General features: G+C 42.8%; 1 protein-coding gene across 1 annotated transcript in view; it reads right to left on the reverse strand.

Annotated features, from left to right (window-relative positions):
* LOC307243048 (complement component C7-like) overlaps positions 1–14,329 on the reverse strand; it is a gene marked incomplete at both ends in the record, with an annotated part of 16,547 nt that extends 2,218 nt beyond the window's left edge. The window contains 14 exons of the mRNA XM_080017699.1: positions 834–1,025; positions 1,712–1,844; positions 2,093–2,180; positions 3,666–3,837; positions 4,323–4,551; positions 5,746–5,912; positions 6,020–6,133; positions 7,371–7,614; positions 8,253–8,381; positions 8,583–8,721; positions 10,545–10,689; positions 11,580–11,721; positions 12,070–12,145; positions 14,319–14,329. Of these exons, the coding sequence (XP_079873825.1) occupies positions 834–1,025; positions 1,712–1,844; positions 2,093–2,180; positions 3,666–3,837; positions 4,323–4,551; positions 5,746–5,912; positions 6,020–6,133; positions 7,371–7,614; positions 8,253–8,381; positions 8,583–8,721; positions 10,545–10,689; positions 11,580–11,721; positions 12,070–12,145; positions 14,319–14,329 (1,981 nt within the window). The remainder of the gene's footprint in view (positions 1–833; positions 1,026–1,711; positions 1,845–2,092; positions 2,181–3,665; positions 3,838–4,322; positions 4,552–5,745; positions 5,913–6,019; positions 6,134–7,370; positions 7,615–8,252; positions 8,382–8,582; positions 8,722–10,544; positions 10,690–11,579; positions 11,722–12,069; positions 12,146–14,318) is intronic.
* Between the last annotated feature and the right edge of the window lie 238 nt (positions 14,330–14,567).

Below are 14,567 nucleotides of genomic sequence, written 5' to 3' on the forward strand. Positions count from 1 at the left end.
TCTTGGCACTTTTTGGGCTAAACGTGTCTAGTGACATGATAACCACTGAAGCTACGGACATCGCAGATGTCTTCTGGTTAAAGTTTCATCCAAATCGATCCAAATTCGGAGCTGGAATCTGTGAAAAACTGACAAAATTTGACCGGAAGTAGCCAAACGTTCATGCATCACCGACACGTTTTAAAACTTCAGGTCGGTGGTGGAGCGGGATGAGTTTGTGGATTTTGGATTTTGTGAATTGGGTCTGTTTTTTTTTAGTCCCAAAAGTTTAAAAAAGTTGATGAAATGTCTCAAAGGGACATGCAGTGTTTAATCCATTTGAATGGAACCGTGTTGTTGGGAACTTCCACACGGAGCGATTTCCTTCCACAGGGACACTGTGAGGCAGGACTCTGTGGACTACAGGTAGTAGACAGCCACGTTCTCATTTTTAGGATATAGTCAAGCGTCGAATGACTTTATCCCAAAAATCAGCTTGTAGTAGTAATTCTGCCTGTCACCAGGATTCGGAAAACTTGTGTCACTGCATCATTACGTGAGTCGATGCTTTGTTCAATGGAAACTCTGAAAATTGAACTTGTTTTAGACATAATGCTGATGTTAAGAGGAGCGACAGCACAAACTGATGCTACATTCCATGGGAACTAGAAAATTTGTAATTGGTGTTGTTATTATTATTATTATTATTATTATTATTATTATTATATTGTTATTATTACTAGTCAATCAAGCCCAGAGCTTCTTCAGTTTATTGACGGAATCGCTCCCTAGGTCATGCTGTCCGTTTTTCACACGACAGCAGCCATGTTTGATTTCTAAAGAAAAAAAAGTACCTTGAATACATGCTGCTACGTTGGGGGAAGGGGACCACTGCAGACTGGGGTTGCAGATGATCTGGGACACGTAGCCCTGCAGGGCTGCATCCCCGGGACAGGACAGGAAGACTTTGTCCCCGATGTCGTAGAACACTTTGGCCGGAGCTCCCTTCACGTTGTTGCTCAGGTGCGGGGCCGTGCAGGTTGTACCTACGGTTTGGAATAAGATGGGATTAATTATAGTTGATAACACACCTGTCCACATTCAAGGTCTTTGAGCATAATATTAATTGTATTATATTTGTTATTATATAAACAGGATCAATAAATAGAGAGATAAGAAATCTTTCTAGTGTAACAAAGGACAGACAGACAGACAGACAGATGGACAGACAGACAGACAGACAGAGAGACAGACAGACAGACAGACAGATAGATAGATAGATAGATAGATAGATAGATAGATAGATAGATAGATAGATAGATAGATAGATAGATAGATAGATAGATAGATAGATAGATAGATAGATAGATAGATAGATAAAGAGGTAGAGAGACAGACGGACAGAGAGACAGCAATATGATAAGAATACGAAATTAAAAATGGCAATATATGGAAAATATACAATAAACCTAATAGTTAACTGTGCACAATAAAAAAATGCCAATATACACAAAACCTAATGATAAACAACAGATATGACCTTAAAAGGAAGGAAAACAATAAAAAAGACAAAATAAAAATGAAAAAGACCTAAAAAATAAAAGGTAACCCAAACACAAAAATAAAATATATGGTCCTGACATTAAATATAATAAGCCTTGTGTGTCATGTTATTTTATCTGTCTGTATTGAATCAGACGTATCTTATCTTATCTCAAAGGCAATGACTTACGCTTGCATTCCATTGGTCCAGTTCTCCACGTCTGAGCATCGGTGCATCGGGCTGTAGCCTCTCCCATGAGGTAGTGTCCACCCACACATGAATACTCCACCAGGCTTCCAACCACGTAGGCATCCTTTGGGTTCTGCAGTAAAATAAAACAAAGAGAAACCTCATGTTATGATGCCACATTTGCACCGCACGGGTGACAGAGAAAGGTCATAATCCCCCCCGTTACCGCGTTGACCGGCAGTGCTGGCATCCTGTAGGATCTGCTTCACAAGAAGCCACGTTCTTTCGGCGTCAAGGACACCCGAGATTTACAAGTAAGTACGTAAATGTAGTCTGATTATGTCATAGAGTCATACGTTCAACATGATGAAAGACTCCTACCGCGACAAATCCGTTTCTGAGGTTCGGAGGAAGGCCACATGTCTTGGGTGGAGTTGCAGAGAGACTGAAACACTGGGGCTCCATCATCCTGGACGTGACAGACACAGCACAGTCAGCCTCCATCAGTGACCTGCATTTTCTTGTCTGCCATATGACTAACCTATTCACTGCTCTCGATGTAAAATCATTTTATGTGATTAATGATTGATTATTGTTTAGAAATGTAAAACATCAGCGCAAAACACTTGTGACATACAACATCTTGTGATGCACCTGGACACATCTTCAGTGATGTTACGTGGGGTCATCATCAACAATCAGACACCCTCGCCAGGTGTCCAGGTGGCACCACCCCACCCAGGGCGATCCTCTCCTGATCCACAGCCAACTCAAAGCAACTCCGGCTGCCTCGGTAGCCAACTTGATGGCCCTTTCGCCTACTGGCCCCTGTGATGCCCGGCCTGTTGTAGGCCCTGCAGAGGGACGGGCCTACGAACCCTCTGCATCCCACCTCAATGGGCTCTCACCTTGCTCGCCACCCATTGCGTCGGCATTCTTCCGCTAGCTCAGCGTACTTTGCCATCTTCCTCCGTTGGCCTCCTCTATGCGGTCCTCCCAGGGAAGTTCGAAGAGAATGACCTGCTTGGAGGCTTCCCAGATCTGCACCATGTCTGGCCTTAGCGTTGATGTGGCAGCAGTTTCTGGGAATTTCAGTTGTTTCCTCAGGTTGACTTTCAGCTCCCAGTTTTATGCTGTTGCTAGCAGGTCAGAGGAGGTGCTCCTGGCAGCTGATTTTGGCTTCTCCCCAGCCCTGGCAAAAGTGATGGTCTTCTTCACCGGGCGGAGGCGCCTGCTCACCCCACTTCAGATGGTGTATGCTATGGCCTTCAGGACTTGGTCATGGTGCCAATGGTAGCGCCCCTCGCCCAGGGCTTTCGAACAGCAGCTGATGTGCCTCTCTACAGAGGGCAAGCTGGTGAATCCACATTCCCCCAGCAAAACAAGTTGGATGGGCTTGGCAAAATGTCATACACAGCCTGGAATAAGAAATATACCTGATGGGGCTTGGCTTTCCAAAGCTCGGCCCATGAGACTTTGCGATATGCCGCTTGCTCCCACCTCGTCCAGGCTCCCTGCTGCCGCATTCCAACCATCCTGCTGGGCTTGCTCCTCCTTGATTTATGCTTGTACCTCATCTTGGATCAGCGACCTCTTGTCCTTCCCCTGCGCCTTTTCGTAGCGAGATGTTTTAATGATACCCAGGCCAGCCCTTCCACAAGACACTGCTGCTCCCACTGCTGTGCCACCTGTGCCTAAGTGACTTCAGCAACTTCCACGGCCTCTGCTGCCCTCTACTTCTCTCCTGTCGTGACCTCGATAGCAGCCTGAGAGACTTTTGGGCCGCAGGACTCTTGGTATTGCAGCACCTCCCTAGTACGGGTCACCATAAGTCTTCATTCAGGCTGCTGATCCGGAGCTTCAGCTTGTTGTTGAATCCGAACAGGGCGATGCTGCTCAGGCTCCGATGCAGTCCCTGAAATAAATAAATCACCATTGTAAGTTGGTTTCTTACTGTAAATGGCGGATGTCTGGTTCCTCACAAGGCTTGTGCTCCACCGCCACCCCAGGACAATGCAGTCCTCCCATTTCAGGGGAGGGGTTAGTGCAGCTCCGTGTCCTTGACCTCTGACCTCTAGAACAGGAGCTCCAAGATGACCAGCAGTTCCAGCTGCCATGAATAACCCCTGGATTTAGGAAAAGAGACCTTGTTGATCCAACACTTTCATTGACGAAAACTGCTTCAACACAGTTTTTTAAAATGGCCTTTCGATATTTGATACATCGACCTTTCTGGATAGACTTTCGTCTTTAGAATCTGTGATTTAACAAGAGGTGAATATAAGTAGCCGGATAGAGTAGATAGATTCATGTCAAATTGTACATTTACATTAATTGTGAAATGGGGCGTTGGGGATTTTGATATCGACGTCTGCAAGTCTTCCACTGTAGTTTGTAGGTAGCACAACCAGATGACGCCACTAGCTAGTGTTAGCATAGCATGCAGATGGCACGAGGGACGTGAAACCAGGCCAAGGGTGTTGCCCGTAACAACGTCATTTCACGTCATCATTATTAACGGATCAGCGGCCGTTAGTCATAAATAACTGACCACCGATTTCCACTGTTGACCAATCAGAATCGAGTATTCCACAAAGCTTAGATTGCTTACCTGGCTGCTCTCCAATGGCATGGCCCTGCTCACAAGCTTTTCCTTCCGTGCCCGGCCTGCAGATGCACGTGCACTCCGTGCCTGTCAGGAGAGGGCGGCCGTTGTTGCGACAGGGCCGACAGTGACACGGGTGTTCCTCCGCCAGATACTGCTCTGTGGCTCTCTGCAGGTGCAGCCTCTTCAGACCCGAACACTGCGTCTCCTTCACCAGCTCAGAAAGAGGACGCAGCTGAGGAGGAGGAGATAACATGAGATGAGAGAGGATGAATCTCTCGTAATGTCCGAGGGGGAAGCTCCTACATTGCAATGATAAAATATAAAGTATATAAAATAAGGTAAAAGAGAGTTGACAGAATAGTGCAAGTCAAGGAAAGAGATTTTCTTTGATTGATTCGATTTTTCTTTGGTCACTTTTATGATTGAATGTGATCTCGCCATTTTCCCAAATATCATTTATTGCAAACATCAGTACACATCACATTAAAACACAGATAAGAAAAAAACATATCATAAAAATTATAAAAAAATAAAATAAAAATGACAAAAAATATATATTGATACACTTAATGCTCAGTTCAGACTACAATATTTTAGCCTGATTTTCTACTCTAACAGGTTTTAGAAGATTGGTGAGAAAAGCCCCAGGTCGAAGGAAAAGACGATTCATTGGTGTGAACTGCTCACGGCGCGATGTGACTGCTTGCAGATGGCTCGCAGACAGACATCAAGCAGGTTTAATATCTGGTCGTGTCGAGATCGAGTCCGGAGTGATGCAATGAGCTACAGCCAATGAGAGCAGACAGGGAGTGCGTGGAAGGAGTCGAGAAGGAGCGATGGGGAGATGGGAGTGCACGGAGCAGCAGCCCAAAACACACAATATACCTATTTTACTTTTGTTCTCTAGATTTTTAATGTATATAACTTATGTAATTCTGGTTTTATTGTTTTTTTTCTTACAGCGATCAAAGAATCGAATAAAAAAAAAAATAATCATGTCCCGCGTATGGTGTCTCGTCATTTCCGGTGTCACTTCTTGCGTGTGTTTTCGTGACAAAGCATAGTTTGGAGACCCGACAGACTCATCGGGGATTCCTCCGGGTGAAAGATCTTGTAACGGGCGACGCCCTGTCACCGTTCAGTCATGTAGTGTGAAACCACGACGAAGACAGAAAGTTGTGTAGTGTGAACAGTGCAGCGATCTGACCACTTTGAGAGACGTGTAGTGTGCCCATGGCATTATGAAATTGGGTTGGGGTTAAGGGGATAGGTGTTACATGTTACTTGGGCCATGGATGCACGGTTGGTTCCATTATTATTAACAAATGGGTTTATTATGAGTCATTTTGGGGAGACTCATCTACCAAGGCCGTAACAAAACGCAGCGTGACAACATGGCTGGCGGTGGAGGCTGTTGAGGGCCTACTTTTTGATTGATGACATCGGGGAAATCTTTGACGGAGGAGGCCCAGCGGGCATACACCTCTCCGTTAAGCTCAGGGTTCTCTACATCCAGGACGCCCAGAGCTCCGCTGAACGCCGTGTTGCCGCCGATGAGTTGCGTCTTAAACTGCAGCCTGTTGGAGCTGTGTCCTGCAGGGACAGTGCCGGGTGAGTCCAGATTTATGCGGTGCCATTTGAAATAAGAGATGTGATAACGTAAAAGAACAAATAAATAAATGAATAAATAAAGAACTCACCATTGCTGGATTTGAGAGAACTGGTGAGTTTTTCACACACAGTTTTGACCTTTTTCCGAAAGAGACGACGTTTAACCTTTCTCCAACATCTCTGGTACTCTGTGTCTGTCGTACCTTAATGGACGAGAAAAAAATGATTTCAGTGTCATGGGTCTTCGGTCTCCAAATACAGTTATACAAACAATTATTTATTGAGATTGCCTTGCCGCCTGGCAGTCTGCGGAAAGGTCCCATTCTATCATACGTTTGGTTATATGGATTGGCTCCTCCGGCGGAAAAGTAGTGGTGTGTAAGAACATCATACGGACTTATCTCTACACACACACGTCAAGAAGAACAAACTGGTGAATAACAAAGTACAGACATGAAGACACAGCATACATAGACCACACCACAAAAAGGGACATCTTGCTACTGAAGCAAAGACACGTGATCCCACTCAGAAGAAGAACCAAAATGTAAACTGGCGTGTGGATGAAAGCATCAATTATTGGATTTTTCCATCACAACAGTAATATGACAGTTTACTAAATACAGTACATGGTGGTCAGTTGCGGCTGAATTGAATAATAATCAAATCTGATTTAGAAGACATTCTATCGACCTTTTTTTATTCAGGAAATAATCTTCGCTGCCTTTTTGGCAGCGAATTATGTAATATATATTACCCCCTATTATGTATTCATGTATCAATAATGAATGCATTTTTGTTTATTTTTATAATATGATAATTGTATTTTTTATTATTATTATTATTATTATTATTATTATTATTATTATTATTATTATTATTATTATTATCATCATTATTATTATTATTATTATTATTATTATTATTATTTAATTTATTTATGTATGTATTTAAATATATATATTTTTTTAATTATTATTATTAGGGGTCCATCCCTATGGTTAATTCCCGGATGTTATTATTTTAAATCTTCTTTTTCAGGCTAAAAGTGTCTGGAACATGGCAACTGCAGTACGCACAGACATGGTTGAAGGATTGTTGCAAGGTCTGAGTTTTAACAATATCCATGTACATTAGAAGCAGAAAACCGTTGTGTCACAGTCAGGAAAATCAACGCTGAGACTCATACATGAGCCTCCGAGAGTACGGCTGTATTAACACAAGCATCATGAGTTATAGCCAGGACAAACCCTGGTTTACAGCCACACGCAGAAGGCTGATTTTGGAACTTGTGCTGCGCTTCACAGAACCCGGAAAACTATAATACTTAACTAAAATTACTGAACTGGACCCCATGTAATGCTGCCTGCAGCTATATGAATTATTATTATTATTATTATTATTATTATTATTATTTAAAAATAATTCACCAGTACTCACTGGTGGAATCCAAAGATTGGCGGTCGAACTCCAGCAAAGCTTGGTACATGCCCCCTAGTGAGCCCTCTGACATGTAGTGGGTCCCATAAGTCTGCAGCAGCCGTCGGTAGGCCGGGTAGTCGTAGGTGATAGGCAGTGAGGACAGGGCCTTCCAGAAATCCTCCGCCAAGGTGAGGTACGGGGCCGCCGAGTTCTGGAACTGGGCCAGTTCCACTCGGTTCTTGAGGATGAGCAGTTTACTGGCCTGCAGGGTGTGGTGGAGGGAGGCATTATAATTGAGTGTCTAGATTTATTATCAGCGTCACATTTCAGTTTTAACAGTGGAACAACATGGTTCTGACGGGGGGAACACGCTGCTTCCCATCTCTGCACCGGCCGAGGAAGAGAATTAGAAACATGGACCTTTCCCACTGTCATGTGGACCTTGAACGCAGCACGACCACTCCAAACAATATAACGATGTAATGATAGCCCAAGTAGTTTGCATAAACATGTTGTATCCTAGAAGGAGAATGATGGCTGTCCATCCACATTTCCTTGGTCAAATAGAGGTCACATTCAACTACAATTTCATAACCCAGTGATTCTCAACAAGGGTTCCGGGGACCACCGAAGGGTCCTTTGAGAGCTTCCAAGGGGTCTCCGAGCAGAATGATTATTAGTTATTATTTTATTAAGACACCATTAGGGAATTTACAACAATGGCTGTTTTGATCATAGTGTCACTGTTATCTTCCTTTCTACTACTAGAGACTAAATATAATCAAATGCGGACGGTGGCCTATTGTTTATCAAACTGAGGGTCCTTGATATGAGGAAGGTTTAGAGTCACGGTTCGATCCTGAGATAATCTTTCCAACAGCGGCGAAGGGGCTGAGTTACCTTGTTCTCATTGAGCTCTTTGTGGAAGGTCCGCCGGTCGTGCCCAATCAGGGCGTTTTCCTGGATGTGTCGCATGTAGGACCAGGAGCTGTTGTAGGACTCGTCGGATTCGTCATTATCCACGCTGACCTGAGCGACATAACCAAGACGGCGCAACACATTTCCACGTTGTTTCTTTCTACCCAAGGACTGGGCTTCTACCGAGGATCGGATTTGACATTTGAGAGGTCGATCAGTGGCGTCCGACACAGTGTGGAGCCTCTGTGACTGTGCTGTTTTTTTTTTGTTATTTTTTTACCATTGATGAGGGCGGCAAAGTCCAGCACTTACCTCAAAGTTGTACCTGAGGATGCTCTGGGGAAGTCGGTAAAAGGTGCTATGGTCTCCACTGAACACTTTCCTACACTGGCCTCCAAAGCTCCGCGTGTTGATAACGCCTGCTCTTAGCTTTCCGGTTAGCACATCATACCTGTTTGGCATGACAGAACGGGACGATGGATGCTATATAATATATAACATAACATCACATGACATGACTTGACATAGAACAACATTATATAACTTGACACTCTATGACATAATATAACAACACCAAATACCATACCAACATAACATGACATATGACATAATGACATTATGTTATGTCATGTAATATAACAGCATGAGATGACGTAACTTCACATAGTATAACATATGTCATGTTATGTTATTTCATGTTATGTTATGTCGTATTATATAACATAGCATGACATGACATAACATAACAACATAATATGACATTATGTTATGTTATTTCATGTTATGCCATGTTGTATTATGCCATGTTATATAACATAGCATGACACGATGTAGCATAACAACATAGCATGACACATGTTATGTCATGTCATGTTCTACAACATAGCATGACATGACATGACATAACATAACAACATAGTATGACATGTTATGTTATTTCATGTTATGTCATGTTGTGTTATGTCATGTAATACAGCATAGCATGACATGATGTAGCATAACAACATAGTATGACGTGTGTTATGTCATGTTATGTTACGGCATGTTATGTCAAGTTATATAACATAGCATGACATGACGTAGCATATCAACAGTGTATGACATATGTTATGTTATTTTTGTTGTGTCATGTTATATAACATAGCTTGGCATGACGTAACATAACAACATAGCATGGCATAACATGACATAACATAACATAGAATGACAACATCACATAAAATACTCCAACATAACACACCATCACATCGCATCACAGTTGCATCTTGTTGTAGAGAATGAACATACAGTATTTAGAACAACTCCACTTTGCATTGGAAGTTGCAAAGTGAAAATTGCAAATAAATTTCCCCGCTGGGATTATTAAAGTATTTCTGATTCTGATTCTGATTCTGATTCTGAAATGAAAGAAACCCCGGGGAGAGGTAAAGCTAAATAGGTAAAGAACCAACTCAAGGAAAAGTGTTAAGTACTGGAAGTTAAATGTACTTTAAGTATTTCAACAACAACATTACGGTCCTTAATGTGTTTACTTACTTTTTACTCCTTGAGAGTAAAAAAAAAAGAGAAATGTAATCTAAATAAATAGTACTTTCAGGCTTTACAGATAGAAGTAGTGGGGTAAAAGTCGTATATTTTCTTTTAAATGTAGTTCAGAGGAAGCAGAAACTCCCATACAATGTAATTAATCAGGTAAAATAGGTGCTTAAATACCGTCCTCAGTATTTCTTAAGGTTTTGAAAAGGCCCGCTGAGCAGATTAGACTCCACAATGCATTAAAGTGGTAATCCATAACATCATTTTGTTTGAAAAAATCCCTTGTTTCTTTAGCTGGCACTTCATAAGAAATGGAGATTTGATGTATTTGCGTTCTGCATTTTCTGCATGTTTCTGTTGTCGGTGGCGGGGTCCGCCTTTCCCGCCAAGGGCGCAAAGAGGCGGGAGGCAGCCGTGGCGAATTCGCAAAGGCGGCGTGGCTGCCTCAAAAAATACCAAGAGATATCTCCACCACCTCAAGTGACAAAGGGGAAGAAAAAAACAACCCAAATCGAATCAATCGATCAGTAGAAGGCAGCTCAAAGCAATTCTGGGACAAAACAAGGTCACTGCTGGGTTTTCTACTTTGACGATCCAAAACACGCCGGCACTGCACAAACATCAGCTGGCAATGTGTGTGTGTGTGTGTGTGTGTGTGTGTGTGTGTGTGTGTGTGTGTGTGTGTGTGTGTGTGTGTGTGTGTGTGTGTGCGTGCGTGCGTGCGTGGGGTTTATTTACCCACTGCCGGTGAGGTCAGAATTGGGCGGAGTCTTGTCCATGTCACACGCGTCGTGTCTGCTCTGGGGGTCGCAGCCTCGCTCGTCCAGGCCGCCCTCACAGTCCTGGTCGCCGTTACACACCAGGGAGCGGCTGATACACTGTCCTGCAACCAGGGCACAGTCGTTTCCGAGTTGTAGGTGCATGGTTTCTGGCCAAATTTCTATTCTTCATTTCATGCTTTTATAGAAAATTTCGCTGCTTTATTGTTCGGTTCATATTGATCGTTTATCATTATTGTTTCTTGCATATTGACAATGTTTTATTGCTCATTTGAAATTTTTAGGGTCTATTTTCTCATTTATTTTACGTTTATATTTATCGATCATCATAATTGTTTCTTGTATATTGCCGAATTTTTGGGTATATTTATTATTTTAAGGGTCTATTTTTCTGACATATATAGGTTCATATTAATTGTATACCATTATTGTTTGTTTTTATATGGCCAAATTTGTATCACTCATTTATTGTTTATCAGTTAATTTTCTTAGTTTACTGTTAAGTTTATATGTGTTGTTTATCGTCATCTATCATTGTCTCTTGTACATTGTCAGTTTTTTATTGTTCATTTATTATTTTTAGGGTCTCTTTTTCTAATGTATAATAATAATTATTATTATTATTACTATAATTTATCATTTATAATTATTATAATTATTGTTTATTGTGTCAGCTTATTTTATTGTTTTTGTTCATTTTTAGTTTTATATATTGTTGCTTATTGTCTATCAAAAGGTTTATTTGATCTACTTACAAAATGAAATAACATCCACCTTTGAATGGACATACAATAAAGGGCAGCTCAAATCATGCAGTATATATTGTATTGTATATTGTTTACCGCTGTAATTCTCTTTTATTTACCACTTGTTGGACAACTCAAACAAGTCATAAATTTCTTTGGATTTTAGCTGTTTTGCTCAATTAAGATTGTTTTGGGGGAAACGAGTCAGTACAGTCCCTTCCCTGACACGTGCTCCAAAACAAACGTACCTGAGGTGCAGCGAAATCTTTCCCCGCAGCCCGCCAGCAGGGGGCACCCTTTCTGCGATTCGCATAGCGCCACCTGGCTGGCTTGGCCCTGGCACGGCGTGCCTCCGAACTGGGCGTACACCTCCACATGTCGGGTGCGAACCTGAGGAGAGAGACAAAAATGCAAAATAAAATATGCAAAAATAAACACATTTTACACTTTCGAAAATGCCGATTTGGGCGTGAAGAATGCAAAGCGCGCATCTCAAAAACCTTTTAGCCTCGTTCACGCAAAGCTATTTGCGAGGGAATAACACGAGTAATTTACTTCTCAAAATCAAAATCGTCAACATGAATGATGCCAGACGTCTTTTTTTCCCCCCCTACATTCATTTACTCCTTATTTATTATTTTCAGTTTCAAATCGAATCGAGGTTCGAGTCTGCAGTGAGGGCGCCAGGGCGCGGTCACCCAGTTCAAAGCTTGAGCCGCTACGACCTACTGTCCCCACCTTGGTTCTGCTGCAGCTGTTGCACTCAGACCATTCTCCGTAAGGCGCCCACCTGCAGTGCACGGCCTGCTGGCATCTAAAAGCAGCACATTTACAGATAAAAAAATAATATAACATAGCATTATACGTTTACATAACATGACGTGTAACATTTAACGTCAACGTGAACTCACGGAATTGGTTGAGGAAGTACGAGCAACAAAATGAGAATGGACTGAGCCACAGTTGAGTGCGCCTGCGGGGAAAAAAGAGAACTCAGTATGATCATATAATATATTGTTTTTTCAAGTCCACATACCACGTTGCACAATCAGAGACACAAATAATAATACGTCATTAGTTGTTATGCATAAAACAATATAGTATAAGAAAATGGTGCAGAGAATTTTGCTTCGGTGGTACCGTAAGTTTTATTGCCATCTGGTCAACAAAATCGGAATCAGAATGACTTTATTCCGCCTGGTGCATTCACAAGTAAAAGACATTTGACGCGGCCTGAGACAAGCCCTTAACAGCCTGAGGGGGAAAAATAAAATGAAAATAACAAAGAAAAGAAAATAGAATGAAAAGTAAAGCGAAGGAGTTAAAGTCAAGTCTCTTCTGTCAGGAAGGACTCGGGGTCATCACGCCCGACACAGCAGACCGCGTCCTATGGTCGCAGGGATCGCCAAGCGGCAGCATCGCCGGGTTGGGGAAGGGAACCTACCTTCATGGTGTTGGACTCCCAAACCGGCACTTGTCATTAGACGAATCGTGAGGCTGAGGCGTATATATACAGCAGGAGTGGAGCGCAAATTGCTCAACAGCTCCCGGGGAACAGGAATTTCCTCGCCATAGCAACACTCTTGGGGCCTGTTGATCTGTGGAGCTGGACAATGAACCGAGCGACCCATTTACTGACTCATCACACAGCATGAGCAATTAGTGGAGACAGGGTGGATTGTTCTTCTCCGGCTATTACATAAATGTCACTGACGGGGTTTCCAACATGTCTGAACAAATAAAGCCAACCAGTGGTGTTTACTTTCCTCTGAACTTGTGATCACGTTGTGCAATAATGAAATTGTAGCGCATGGTGAAATCCTGCTGCTTGCACTGGGATGAGTGTGTTGATGTCGTTGCGTCATAGTCGATTTGTTGTCTCTGGAGGAGTTATTCGGTACAGTGTGCACTATTTTAGGGACACTTGTCTGCGTGCGCTGCATCGTCATGGGAAAGCCAAATGTAAACGAATGTGAACAACAACAACAAAAAACCCCTCCTAGTTGGCATTCATTTTGCTTTTGAATTTTTCAGGCGGACGCTTTCTTACGGGGGAAAATGAAGGATGTAAAAAAATATTCTTTGTGTGTATCTAACGTGCACTGTCATCTTTTACATCGATCAGCCACAACATTTAAAGAACTGACAGGTGACGTGAATAACATTGCTCGACTCGTTCCAGTGGCACCTGTCAAGGGGTGGGATATATTAGGCAGCAAGTGAACAGTCAGTTTTTGGAGTTGATGTGTTGGAAGCAGGAAAAATGGGCAAGCGTAAGGATCTGAGCCACTTTGACAAGGACCAAATTGTTATGGCTCGACGACTGGGTCAGAGCATCTTCAAAACGGCAGGTCTTGTGGGGTGTTCCCGGTATGCAGTGGTTCCTACCTACCAAAAGTGGTCCAAGGAAGGACAAGTGGTGAACCAGTGACAGGGTCATGGGCTCCCAAGGCTCATTGAGGGGGGTGGGGAGTCCGTCTGGTTCGATCTCACAGAAGAGCTACTGTAGCACAAACTGCTGAAAAGGTTAATGCTGCTGTGATAAAAAGGTGTCAGAACACACAGTGCATCACAGCTTGCTGTCAGAGTGTCCCTGCTGACCCCCGTCCACTGCTGAAAGCACCTACAATGGGGCACGTGAGCTTCAGAACTGGACCGTGGAGCAATGGAAGGAGATGGCCTGGAGTCACGTTCTCTTGTACATCGTGTGCATGGGCGGGGTTAGGGTCCGATCCGATGGAGCATCTGTGGGATGGGCTGGAACCACAAGCCTGATCCATGGAAGCCCCACCTCACAATTTTAAAAGGATCTGCTTCTGACGTCTTGGTGCAAGATACCACAGGACACCTTAAGAGGTCTTGTGGAGTCCATGCCTCCACGGATCAGAGTCATTTTGGCGGCACGAGGGGGAGCTACACAATATTAGTGGTTATTAGTGTTGGTTTTAATGTTGTGGCTGATCGGTAATATGCTTTCCCTTTCGTACCGGTACTTCATGTTCCCAACTGAGCGGCTGCGATGCATGAATTTCTCCTACAGGGGGAACAATAAAGTATTGTCTTAATTTATTGCCATTCTTTTCTATATATATTATTACTATTTATTATCACTTTATTATTATTGCCTATTGTGTTTCTTATGTGTACTGCTGTAACACAGCAATAAATAGTATGCAAAGTAAATAACAACTGTCTCCTACACAGTGCCAGCCGTGATGAGTGAATTAGATCAATCA

This window comes from Zeus faber, assembly GCF_960531495.2.
Source record: "Zeus faber genome assembly, chromosome: 17".
NCBI lineage: Eukaryota > Metazoa > Chordata > Actinopteri > Zeiformes > Zeidae > Zeus > Zeus faber.